This window comes from Poromitra crassiceps, assembly GCF_964638095.1.
Source record: "Poromitra crassiceps genome assembly, contig: HAP1_SCAFFOLD_1323, whole genome shotgun sequence".
Lineage (NCBI taxonomy): Eukaryota > Metazoa > Chordata > Actinopteri > Beryciformes > Melamphaidae > Poromitra > Poromitra crassiceps.
The window spans coordinates 3625-16865 of NW_028151088.1; the positions used below are offsets into that span (position 1 = coordinate 3625).

Consider the following 13241-nt stretch of genomic DNA (forward strand, 5'->3'; position numbering starts at 1 on the left):
GGACAACACGTGAAAAAATACAGTCGGGAGAGAGGAGAGGCGCTTGTGACTCGGCTCCAGGTTCGGCGTGCAAAAGGCGTGCGGTGTGATCGCAAAAGCGTGTAACAGGTTCACGCCCAGCTCGGCGTAGGCGTGGGTTGAGGCAAGGCAAGGCGTGGGTCGTCGGTGTGAAACCAGCCTTACCCACGCTTTTTAATAGGCGTCCGTTTAGTCAACGAGGCTGTGTACACCGTGCGCCTGATGGGGACGTGAACCCTGCGTGTACCCACGCCTTGCCTGTGCCTTGCCGATTTTATCGAATAGGCGTGAGTTCTATTTTGAAGCCGACAAGGCGCGTGCAGGCAGGCTTTTCTGTCAAGCCATGAAAGAAAAACGCAACAATATCCGTGGGAAATGGCAAATTCAACTGAATTTCAAAATAAAATGGAGTTTCTACAACAGTGTTGAGCAGAGAGAGAGAGCGAGAGAGAGACTGACGGGTGGCTATCACGTGGGGCTTTCTCCCTGTCGGCAAACAAATCTTCAGGAGAGAGAATAGCCACCGAAGAAGCAAGATGGACAATGTTGTTGTGCCAGCACATATTCTTGCAAGATCACCTCTCTAAAATGTCCGACTATAGTCAGACCTGGTTATACATATCCAGCATCAATAGAACATTAAATATATCCGATTTATTTTACCTAGAGGCTACCCATGACAATTCTGGACAACACGTGAAAAAATACAGTCGGGAGAGAGGAGAGGCGCTTGTGACTCGGCTCCAGGTTCGGCGTGCAAAAGGCGTGCGGTGTGATCGCAAAAGCGTGTAACAGGTTCACGCCCAGCTCGGCGTAGGCGTGGGTTGAGGCAAGGCAAGGCGTAGGTTGTCTGTGTGAAAGAAGCGAGTCTGAGCAGTTAAGCCACCCCATAGCAGAGTGTATATGTACTTTGCGGGAGTTATTTATTTAGCTGGCCGCTGTTAGCATGTTTGTCTCCAGCCGGCTGTGGTCGCTGTGCCTGCTGCTGGCCGCCTGGCTGCTGTGTGTGTCGGCGGAGGAGACGCGCTCCACCCAGGAGCTGCGGGCTGCCCTGGCTGCCCTGGCCAGGCAAGGAAGGGCCTACCTGGACAAGCTGGCCGGGGAGCTGGCCGGGGAGCAGGCCGGGGAGCAGACGGTGCTGCAAAAGGTGAGAGGTTGGAATATGAGTTGTAACGTGATTAATCTGTTTTGTTTTTTAAGGAAATGTCACAGTACAGTTACTGCAGCTACAAAGGTGACATACAAGGTACAAGGTACAAGGTCAACTTTATTATCCCACAAGGGGAAACTCAGGTGGTAGTCATACACGTCTGTTGCAGTACATGTCGTGTACACACTGTACACACCATATACACAAGCTGGCCGGGGAGCTGGCCGGGGAGCAGACGGTGCTGCAAAAGGTGAGAGGTTGGAATATGAGTTGTAACGTGATTAATCTGTTTTGTTTTTTAAGGAAATGTCACAGTACAGTTACTGCAGCTACAAAGGTGACATACAAGGTACAAGGTACAAGGTCAACTTTATTATCCCACAAGGGGAAACTCAGGTGGTAGTCATACACGTCTGTTGCAGTACATGTCGTGTACACACTGTACACACCATATACACATACACATAGCCACACACACACACACGCAATATCAAAAATATGAAACTACAACAATGTCCTACATAGGTTTAAAAGTTACAAGTGCAAGTGCAAAGTGCATTCTGGGAGTGCATTGAGCACATTAAAGGTGCAGAGACTTTTCGAAATTACGTTGAGATGTAGAGCAGGTGCGCTTCCTCAGATTGCCTCCTTGGCTGTGGGTGCTCAGCTACTGGAATTAGTATAAAAAAAATCACTACAAGAGTGAAGGCAGCAGCACTCCAAAAATTGAGATGCAAGACTTCAGATTTCCATTTTCTTTTTTTATTGAGGGCTTTCGGCATGTGCCTTCATCAGAGCATGCTCTGATGAAGGCACATGCCGAAACGCGTTAGCCCTCAATAAAAAAAGAAAATGGAAATCTGAAGTCTTGCATCTCAATTTTTGGAGTGCTGCTACCTTCACTCTTGTAGTGATTTTTTTGATACTTTTAGAAATTACACAGCGGCATACAATATCCAGTACAGTATGTGCAGTCTAAACAATATACACAGTTTGATCAATTATTTCTTGTTTAGCGCTCTGATTGCCGTTGGCACAAAAGATTTACTGTACCTGGTTGTTCTGATTTTTCTTTGCAGAATTCTGCCGTTTGACCTGCTGCTCCTGAGGAATTTCAGGTGGAGGGGGTGGGTAGGATCATCTAGGATCTGATCAGCCTTTTTTTTTAATAAGGTCGTCATACAGCTGTGCTGCAGACACCTGATCAACCCCAATGATGCTGCTTGCTGTCTTGATCAAGCGCTGTAATTTGACATGATCTTGGACACGCATGTTACCAAAGGTGCAGATTAGGCCAAAAGACAGAACACTCTGTAACACTGCTTTATAGAACATCTGAAGAATGCGACGGTCTACTCTAAAATGATTCAGTTTCCTAAGAAAAAACTACCTCTGTTGTAATTTCTTGGATTTGTTCCGTGCGCATTCGTTAAACTTCAGGCAGTCATCAATTTCAACACCCAGATATTTATAGGTGGAGACCCGTTCAAGTGACTGGCTATTGATCACGAAGGGCGACATGACAAACATATAAAAAGTAGAGCGCGCACATCCACTCAAATTGCAGGTGCAGGACAAAAACAATGAAACATATAAAAAGAAATAGAGTCCGCACACTGCTTGACTTGCTCCCAGTCGATTTATTTTTGACGTTTCGGTCAACAAGGACCTTCTTCAGATATTTATAACACCTTTTTTTTTTTTTTTTTTTTTTTTTTCTGAAGAAGGTCCTTGTTGACCGAAACGTCAAAAATAAATCGACTGGGAGCAAGTCAAGCAGTGTGCGGACTCTATTTCTTTTTCGACATGACAAACATGACATCATATAAGGTGGTACATGACATCATAAGGTGCTACATGACATCATTGGGGCTTTAGATGTGAGAGAACATTGTGTTTTTTATTGATTTCTCTAAGCATTCAACACTGGACCGTAATGTAATGAAGCAAAGGTTTGTCTGACCCTGCTGTAGTGTGTAGTGTGTTTACTGGTCCATTACCGCCACCTAGTGTACATTAGGGGTAATGTCACTGTCTATTTTGTTCATTTCAGCTGAACCATGCAAGTAGCCCTCTCGAACCATGTGCTTGGGTAACAGTGCTCTCCATTCGACTTGAGCCTAGGACTAGGAGTTCATATGTCTGTGAGTCAAGTTGTAAAATATTATTATAATGAGTGTTTTTATGCCAAAGTTCATCTGTAGAAGGAAACTGTTAGTTAAGTTGTCAAATATTTCATGTTATACTTACCTGAGTTATATGCCTGCTGGATATGTTGGTTGAATGTAGCCTACTCACCTGTGTTGCTTACTGACCTAGATATTTATGTTGGATTAAAATAGCCTGCCCTGAACCTATACTTAGCATGTTACCTGTGGAGAGTTACAATTAATAGGCATTTAATAAGCGATTTATTTCATGTTTACACTTTAAGTTAATGAGTATTTCATTAAGCTACATGAAACTATTTATATTGTCACTGTTGTTTTATACTGTATATGCATATTGCACTGTGTGTGTGCACTGTGCAGTGTAGTGATACAGGCTTTTTGTTGTGTTTTTCAGTTGTACAGAAACAGCCTTCAGTAAAGCCACATGTTTTTCTTGAAGAACACGGTTTATTGGGAGTTTTTCTGTTATATGTAATTTCGGAGTTCGCTATCTGTCAAGCCTTGCCCAGACACACAATCGCGAGGACAGAATACTGCTGTTGGCTGCTTCCGTCATTATTTTACTGACAGGACTCAATGTGTTCAGGCTGATGGTTTTCATTCTGATGTTTTATCTGTCCACAAGGCGGTGCCACAAAGCTCTGTTCTAGGTCCATTGCTGTTCACAATTTATATCAATAACCTTGGCAAAAGTGTTTTACATGCAAACTTCGATTTTTATGCTGATGACACTGTCATTTACTGTTGTGCTACTTCTCTGTCAAAGGCTCTGGATAATATGCAAATGCTTTTAAAGAAGTAGAATCCCAACTTCAGCAATTAAAGCTGGTTTTAAAGCCGGATAAAACAAAAATGATGGTTTTTACCAAATCCAAAGCACAAATGCATAGTTTTAATTCTATACACACTTTGTGGTGTCCAAATCTAATCAGTTTCAACTTTTAAATACCTAGTCCACTACATAGTGGTCGTTTAAATACCTAGTCCACTACATAGTGGTCGTTTAAATACCTAGTCCACTACATAGTGGTAGTTCCTGCTACAGGTGTCTCCAGGACCTTTCATCTGTCACGTGGTTAACCCAAGAAATCCCCCCCTCTTGCTCTCTCCCCCCCCCCCCTCTCTCTCTCCCCCTCCCTCCCTCGCTACCCCCCCCCCCCCCCCCCCTTCTCGCTCTCTCCCCCTCCCTCTCTCTCTCTCTCTCTCAGGCGTTCTCTCAGGTGCTGGCTGTTTTCTCAGGAGGTGTGGCCAGCCGTCTTAACGTCCTCTCTGACTATCTGACACATTTCCTGCAGGCTGCTGGGCTGGACGGTAAGATCACAAACGAAACCCTGTAGAAATTACAAAGAGACACAACTTTAGCATCATCGTCGTGGAGTCTGGAAGCCCCTGAGGCCCCTGAGGCTTTTTCACTCACTGGCCAAGTGGCGGGTAGATGTAAAAAAAAAAAAAAATCCACTCGGCAAGCATATTTTTTACCGGCCAAAATAATAATAATGTGTATTAAAGGGGAATAGCAGAGATAAATGTTCCTCGTTCCCCTCTCTCTCTCTCTCTCTCTCTCTCTCTCTCTCTCTCTCTCTCTCTCTCTCTGTCTCTCTCTCTCTCTCCCTCTCTCTCTCTCTCTCTCTCTCTCTGTTCTCCAGTGTTGCTCCCCATCAGCCATGTGACCCCAGAGGGGGTGATCTTCGTGGCACAGTGGGTCCTGTTTGTTCTGGTTGGCTACTGGCTGATCTCCCTGGCCTTTCAATTGGTCGCCTCCGCTCTGTGGCTGTTGAAACCGGGCATGGCTTTGGCCTGGTTTGGGCTCATCCTGAGCGACCGCAGTGTGGGCCCGGACACCATCGCCGTCCGATTGGCCGCCCTGGTGTGCGTCTACGTCCTATTGGGCGTCGGGCCTTCTAAGGGCGCGACCGCGGCTGATAAAACGGCCCACCTGGAGCAGCAGGTGAAGATCCTGGAGAAGCGAGTGAGTGAGATCGAGAGGTGGAGCATCACGGATGAGTGACAGATGGATGGAGAAGTAGAGACATGTGGGCGGGGCCAGGAGAGGAAAATGAGGGATATTTTTAGGGATGCATGATATTGGATTTTTTCCCCCCCAACTCTTTTGGTGGATTGCTGATCGCAATATATGCACATAGCACGTGGGAGGATCACGCTATTCCCACCGGTTCCCTTCCGCCCCGAACAGGCGCCCCGACCGACCAGAAGAGGCACTAGTGCAGCGACCAGGACACATACCCATACCCCAGCCAATCGTGCCTGCCCGACCAAGCCGGGGATAACACGGGGGGCGTGAACCTGCGACCCTCGTGTTTGTAGGCAGGGAATCTACCGCTACACTACCCGGATGCCCCTTAATTGTTGTTATTGAGTGTATTGCTGCAACACCTGCACTTAAGTCTTGGTGAGTACATCCGCTCGACACCAGAAAGCCCCGGATATCAGCCGGCTGTCCCAGTCTTATTTAGTCTTATTTAGTCGTCACTGTCAGACTGATGCAATGTCGGTCCACAGAGCAAAAAGTAGTTTCATAATAACGGCTCTAAAATAGTTGAATGCCAAATAAAACATCTGTTATGTTTAGGCAACTAAAGCAAATGAAGGTTAGGGTTCAAACAGCTGTGACAGCTGTCCCTCCGTCACTGATCTGATGCGTGACTGGGTTGGTGTCAGCTGACTGGGTTGGTGTCAGCTGACTGGGTTGGTGTCACATCAGCTGTACAGAGGAAGGCTTTTACCCCGTTCAAGACAACTCGAAAAACAGGGGAAAAAACGAGCTCCGACCTGTAAAAAATGAGTCAAAACGGTTGTCGAGGTCGGAATTACAGGTTGTAAATTCAGGTATCATTTCAGAGCTCCAGTTTGTCCAAGTTGACGTCATCAGTGATTGTTGACCTAATTGAAGGTGGAATTATGCAATAATGTCTTTATATTTAGATTTCACTCAGATTATAGCAATTTGTTGAATTCAACAGCTATTTTACCAATGAAATTAGTTAGCCGTGTATATTTTTGTAACTCGGTTAAAAACAGCGTGAATGTAACCATGCCGGAGGCCAGAAAATCAGAGTTGAAAGTTCCCAGTTCTCTTCAATGCATTCTTTGATTCCAAAAATGTTTTTGATCCATATTGAGAGAGAGAGAAAAGCAAGAAGCTTACTTGAATTCCACCACTTCAGAAAGGTACTGCCCATTCAGTCTTCATACTTTTTGAAGGCAAACATCTTGAAATCGCTTGAATGTTTTTATACATTAAATATTATGTCAGTAGATATTTTATTACAGGAGGTGTGCTTTTTCTCAAGGAGGTCTGATTTTGAACTTACACCTTTTACCTTGATTTAAATCCATTTGATTTTTAGAGCAATTACCGTAAATTTCGGACTATAAGCCACGGCTTTTCCCCCGTTTTTTGGCCCTGCGGCTTATATAACGGTGCGGCTTATCTATGGATTGTTTTTGGGGGAAAAAAAAAAAATCTATTTTTTAGCACTCTTTCTAACTATAAATCCACTTCTGTTTTAATTTCCTCTCTTGCCCTCTTTTCACCACACCGCGGACACTGTGTGCACTGTAAAAAAAAACACAGGTGGTGTTGTGTTATGTTGTTTTGTTGAAATGTTAATAAATGGGAGCTTCCTCAAACAGCCATCTCTTTCCCGACAATCCCCTCTGTGCATGAACCCTTACATATGGTAATTAAACATTAAAACACAATTAAAAAAAAAAAAACATTAAAACACCTGCGGCTTATAGTCCGGTGCGGCTTATATATGTAACAAACAGGCAATTTTGCTGCTGCGGCTTATACTCCGGTGCGGCTTATAGTGCGGAAATTACGGTATTGTCAGCTGCAGTTTCTTATCAAGTTGCTTGGATGGTACTAAATTCAGTGTTATAAATATTATCTGCATCAGAAGTCCTTCTGGGATGCCTCTGTCCTCTGCTGATCAGTCTAGTCCTCTGTCCTCTGCTGTGCCTTGGATGAATCAAATGTGCCACAGCACCATGAAGGTTGAGCAATATTGATTTCCAGATGTAGGTGAATAAATAATACAGATGAAGATGTTTTGTTTGACAATCATTTTATAAATGTTTTATAAGCATGCAAACAAGGCCAAAAATGTATCGATTATATTCCTTGATTCCTTTGATATAATAAAACCATGTGAACTTGTACTTGAGTACTTTCCTTCTCTGCTCAACACATTGTTTTAGGGGGCATTTAACAGTTTTGGGGGGTATTTAACAGAAACCCTTAGGGACTGTTGGTTATTTAGAAGGAGGGGGGGGGGTCACTGGAGGGATTTGGGGCGCTCTGAATTAAAAAGCTGTGACCCTTCTCTGACCAAAATATATTTTTCCTTGAACCTCCACAAGTGATTGGAAGAACATGATTGGCTCCCTGACAAAATGTTATATATGACGGAAGCGGAAGTCTTGACGCCTGCTCTACTCAGAAAACCCTGAAATATATATTTCACATCCCACCCAAATCAGCCACTTTGTGTCTATGATGTGGGAACACAGCACTTTGTGTCTATGATGTGGGAACAGCAATGACATTTTAAATGCGGCCTACTTGTATTATAGACTCAAATATGTGTTTGTGTAACGGCGTTGTTTTTGATGGTAATTGCAGCAACCCATGTTAAGGGTTTGCCCAGGGGTGGATGTTAAGGGCCCCATGTTAAGGGTTTACCCAGGGGTGGATGTTAAGGGCCCCATGTTAAGGGTTTACCCAGGGGTGGATGTTAAGGGCCCCATGTTAAGGGTTTGCCCAGGGGTGGATGTTAAGGGCATTTAAACAGCTGTTATGAAATGTGACACAGGACCAAGGGAAGAAAGCTCCACACCACACTGGCTTTCTGCAGGCTTTTGTTTTCCCCTCGAATTCAGGTGTGTGTGTGTGTGACACAAACCCCGCCCATGTAAGGTGGGAAGTGGAGAGCACCTGTCCTGCCCAGCTCAGCTACCAGCTATTTACTCATTAGTAATGGAATGATTTGATTGGTTTGGTGCTTGGTGGTGTCCCTGAGGACACTCGTGTCCCCTATGAAAGCAGGCAGTTCAGAATGGCTGGGAGAGCCTTCATCCTCCTCGTGTGGAGAGGTGTGGACTGATGCTGTGGAGCTGGTCCTCATGTGGAGAGGTGTGGACTGATGCTGTGGAGATGGTCCTCATGTGGAGAGGTGTGGACTGATGCTGTGGAGCAGGTCCTCATGTGGAGAGGTGTGGACTGATGCTGTGGAGCAGGTCCTCATGTGGAGAGGTGAATACACCAGTCATATCAGGTTAAAGAGAGGCTTTGCCGATTTTCAACCCGCTTTATATCATTGCAGGAATTATGCAGATGGGCAGCCTTTACCTTGTCTTCATGACTTCCTGCGCCGAGAGCTCTGCAGTTTATTCCAGGCACTTCTGTATCAGAATGACGCGTTCTGGATGCAGAAGGAACAGATGTTGCTCAAGGCGGCTTCATGGGCGGCTGCTAAAATGGCAGGGAAATGGCGGGAAAATGGCATGAGAGCCTAACGAGCCTTAATGACTTGCAGCTGGTGGGGGCGGAGTTTATGCAGGCAGACAAATGGAGTATATTTCTCCATGTGGAAAAGAAGAAGCAGTGTCCATTTGCTTATATTACCGAGATTATAATGATAAAAAGTGGGTTGAAAATCACCCACGCCTCCCTTTAAATCACAAAAGTGGGGCTGCTACAGCGTCCCATCGCTACTATTTGTACATTCATCGTATTTTATCCAATTGAATTTTGGACTGTTTGGACACTTCTCTGCTCACAGGAATGTGACAAATTGAAATTTAACTTCAAAATCCGAACTGTCTCCTAACCAGCAGCAGAGAAAGCTGGACTCACCAACATTTAGATATTTTCCTCTGGTCTCATTGGTTTCCTTTAAGGATCACAGACCGGCCGGTTGGTACATGAGTGAGCTGTATGATGTTTACTGACTTCACACTACAGGATTTCTGGGTATTGAAGTTCAAACAGTTCCCTCTCATGATACCATTGATAATTTAATAATACAGGTTCCTGAAATTGAGAGCTGACAGACAGACAGAGATAACAAGAGACACTGAGATGTATTCAGTCTCCTGAGTCCTGACATGTCTGTTACATGTGATGTGAACCTTAGTTTACAGTTCAGACGTTTACATGATTTAATAGAGGACCACAGGCATGAGTCCAGTTAGGACTTCCAGCTCTTACGTGTCAAAGTCAATGGGATTTTTGTATAGGGATGTTGGTTAAATGCGTGAAATAACGTCTGTGGTTAAGAATGCATCGGCTCTAAAATAAACTTAGGCCTATAGATGGCGTCAGGCAACATAATGGTAACATCCGCCACACAAATACAAATAATTTTGTGGTTTCATCAAATATAGGCAGCCTACAACTACAAACTCTATCTCAGCACTCCTCTACAATCTAGGCTGTCTGAGAGTAGAGTATGTTTGGTCCTGATCCATGGTGGCTGGACTGAGGCTCTGGTAGGTGGAGTCTGGCTGCAGAGTAGAGTATGTTTGGTCCTGATCCATGATGGCTGGACTGAGGCTCTGGTAGGTGGAGTCTGGCTGCAGAGTAGAGTATTGTAGCGCGGGGAAAGGTGGAGTATTATGGGATAGCTAGTAGGGTGTATGTCTAACTGTGTCTGTTATGTTGTTCTGTGCATGTGGGGTTTGGGGTTTTGGAGTGGCAAGTGAAGGGAGCATAGGGCCAGTGGGTGGAGACTAGGGGAGGAAGGGGAGAGCTGTGTGAAGCTGGAAGAGAGCAGACGTGCTGGGGAGAGCTAGGCTAGGTAGGAGAAGCTAGCGAGGTGTTGGCGTGCCTGCCTTCATGTGTGTCTGTTCGCTCGCTAATAAAGAGTTTGATAAGCCAAAGGATCTGCCTCGGTGTGCGCCTCATTCCGCCACATTGGTGTCAGAAGTGGGATCGTTTTGGCTTAAAAATCAGGCTCGACTTAGCGTTAGCAGTTAGCCGTTTCTAGCTAGCTGCCACGGACAACCACAAAGGAATGGCACGCGACGGAGCACGCCGGGAGTTGACGATAACTCCGGAGCACAGCTGGTGGTCTGCCAACTTGGGGAAGATGGAAGCCCGTTTGTTGAAGGGGGTCAGACAGCTGTTGGAGGCTACGCCTGCCTGGGCAGAGAAGTTGATGCAGCTAATAAAAGAGGCCACTCTGCACAGTGAGCAGCGGCCGGAGCCAGCGCGGACAGCTTGTTGGACTTGTGGGAGAGTGGGTCACTTAGCGAGAGGGTGCCACTACGGTTCCAGGAGAGGGACCAGACCCAGGGAGCAGAGGCTTTGGGCGCGTCCAGGTGTCTGCTGGACGTGTGGGACATGTGGACACTTGGCCAGAGTGTGCCCCGACGCGTCCCAAGATCAAAGGACAGTGCGAACGGAGGGAGGTCCACCTGGAGGAAGGGTGAGGCTCTGTTGGACGTGCCGGTCGCCGGAGCACTTGGCCAGAGAGTGCACTGAGACTGTGGAGGCCGGAGGTGAGACACAGGCTGGAGAGAGTGTGAGCAGCCGGGGAGAAGAGAACGTTGTGACGGATAGGAGAACGGTGCTGCAGGGGAACAACCAGAGGGAAGAGCCGGTTCTTCAGGTCGGGACGATTGTGTTTCCTGAGGTACCAGCGGTGCAAATGTCGGAAGAGCCGGCCCAGTCAAACTGCTCCACACCCCCCGCTGGTGCTGTGCGGAGGTCCGGGGTGGAGAGTGAGATGCCGTCCATTTGTGTTCCCACCGCTGACCTGAGCTCGCCGCCCCCTGGTGGAGGGTGGAAGGACAAGCGTCTACAGGTGGAGGATGAGAATGTGACTATGGGGGATGTCGATGTGGAGGAGTGGATACGCAGACAGGCGGAGGACACTAGCGTTGGACCGGTGCGCAAGTGGGTGGCGTTCGGACGCCGGCCTTCCGTGGAGGAGGTTGGCATGTGTTCAAGTACCACGAAGGGACTGTGGGAGTTGTTTCCGGACCTGAGGGTGTGGGGGTCGGGGATTCTGGGGTTGGAAGGGCGCGGGAATGGAGGCAGCGTCGTGGTTGTGCCCAGCTGCCTGCGGGGGTTGGCGCTACGGGGGGCGCACAGGGGCCACAGCGGTCAGGGGCATCGCGGGCCTGAAGAGACACTCAGCCGCCTTTGTCGACATTTCTACTGGGTGCAGATGGAGGAAGAGGTAGAGGACTACTGCCTTTGCTGTGTTGAGTGCGGTGCGGGGAGGGGGAACAAAACTGTTGAGTGGGGAAGGGTAGGACCACCTGTGCCATGGTAACATCAGAAACGGAGATGGGCTAGATGCACGTGGGACTTGGAGATGTGATGTGTGGGGGGGGAATAAAAGGGAATAAAAAGGGGAAATGTTCTGTTTAAAATGTAAAATGTTGAATGGCTTATAGTGTTGATGTAGGGTTGTTTTGGGGTGTCATTTGGGGGCAAATGGTTTAAAAAGGGGGGGGCAGTGTAGCGCGGGGAAAGGTGGAGTATTATGGGATAGCTAGTAGGGTGTATGTCTAACTGTGTCTGTTATGTTGTTCTGTGCATGTGGGGTTTGGGGTTTTGGAGTGGCAAGTGAAGGGAGCATAGGGCCAGTGGGTGGAGACTAGGGGAGGAAGGGGAGAGCTGTGTGAAGCTGGAAGAGAGCAGACGTGCTGGGGAGAGCTAGGCTAGGTAGGAGAAGCTAGCGAGGTGTTGGCGTGCCTGCCTTCATGTGTGTCTGTTCGCTCGCTAATAAAGAGTTTGATAAGCCAAAGGATCTGCCTCGGTGTGCGCCTCATTCCGCCACAGTATGTTTGGTCCTGATCCATGGTGGCTGGACTGAGGCTCTGGTAGGTGGAGTCTGGCTCGGATCTGGAGGCTGGAACATTCACATAGGTGGCAATCTGCAAAAATAAACAAACAAATAAAAATAAATACAATTATAAATAAATAAATAGGGTTAGGGTTAGCGAGCTGCATCTGCGAGCCCGTGAACCAATGAGGGACAATATTGTGACTCAAAAACAAGGCAATGTTGGAGCGGAAGCACCCGCAACTGTTAGTAGCGGCGAATGTTGCGCTACTTTTGCTCTGGAACCGCCAACGAGTTCAGCAAGAGGGAACACACACACAGAGAACAGCGCTGCTATGTGCTGCCTCCTGCGAGCGAGGCAGATGCGTATGTTGACGGCCGGCAGAAATGAGTGAGAAGGAGTGGAGGGGAAGGAGGAAGACAATGACGCACATCACAAGTTCTTTTTTTTTTTACAGCCCCGTGACTCGCAGAGCCCAGCGTCGTTGTACCTGCAGCTACTTGGCGGCTACTACTAGACTGACGAGTCACGAGGCTGTAAAAAAGAACGTCACATGTGACATGAGTCACATGATATTAGATGGGTCAAAGTCATATTTCCGGTGTATCTTGCCCATTCTATTCTATTCTATTCTATTCTATTCTATTGATGAGTTGTAATATATTGTCATGTCATGGTGTTCTGGGGTCATTAATAAACAAGATTGTTATTTTTCTATAATTTTGGGGGGTAGTGCTATTTTATATTAGGGCCCGCTGACATCACTGATGACATCATCACTGATGACATAATCACCATTCCTGACTGAATGAATAATGACCCAAAACGCCTTCTCTTGACCACGCGCTGCGCAGGCTGCGCATGTTGTAAAGTTTACAGATTTATGTAGTGGTGTAGTGCAGGGATGTAAAACAACAACCATATTGTGGAAACTAAGCAAAATTTTTCGTTTTCTTTGTTTAGTTTTTTCAAGATAAATACCTAATGAAAAGGACCCGAGGTTCAACTCCCGTTGAGTTACTGTTTAGAGAGGCTGGTTATAGGGGCCAGCGCTACCGCAGCTGACCACTGCGAGGCGC

The 13241-nt window shown here is 46.8% G+C and overlaps 1 protein-coding gene across 1 annotated transcript; it reads left to right on the plus strand.

Moving 5' to 3' along the window:
- Positions 1-857: 857 nt before the first annotated feature.
- LOC310771823 (uncharacterized protein) lies at positions 858-7482 on the plus strand. The gene is made up of 3 exons (XM_083664338.1): positions 858-1165; positions 4548-4650; positions 4986-7482. The coding sequence occupies exons 1-3, from the start codon at positions 965-967 to the stop codon at positions 5345-5347; spliced, it is 666 nt and encodes a 221-aa protein (XP_083520464.1). The 5' UTR covers positions 858-964; the 3' UTR covers positions 5348-7482.
- Positions 7483-13241: the final 5759 nt, after the last annotated feature.

Excerpts from the sequence above, each read along its gene's own strand:
- LOC310771823 (XM_083664338.1), top strand. The coding sequence starts at position 965 with ATGTTTGTCTCCAGCCGGCTGTGGTCGCTGTGCCTGCTGCTGGCCGCC. Across the intron at positions 1,166-4,547 it reads AGCAGACGGTGCTGCAAAAG|GCGTTCTCTCAGGTGCTGGC; the intron begins GTGAGAGGTTGG and ends TCTCTCTCTCAG. Across the intron at positions 4,651-4,985 it reads GCAGGCTGCTGGGCTGGACG|TGTTGCTCCCCATCAGCCAT; the intron begins GTAAGATCACAA and ends TCTGTTCTCCAG.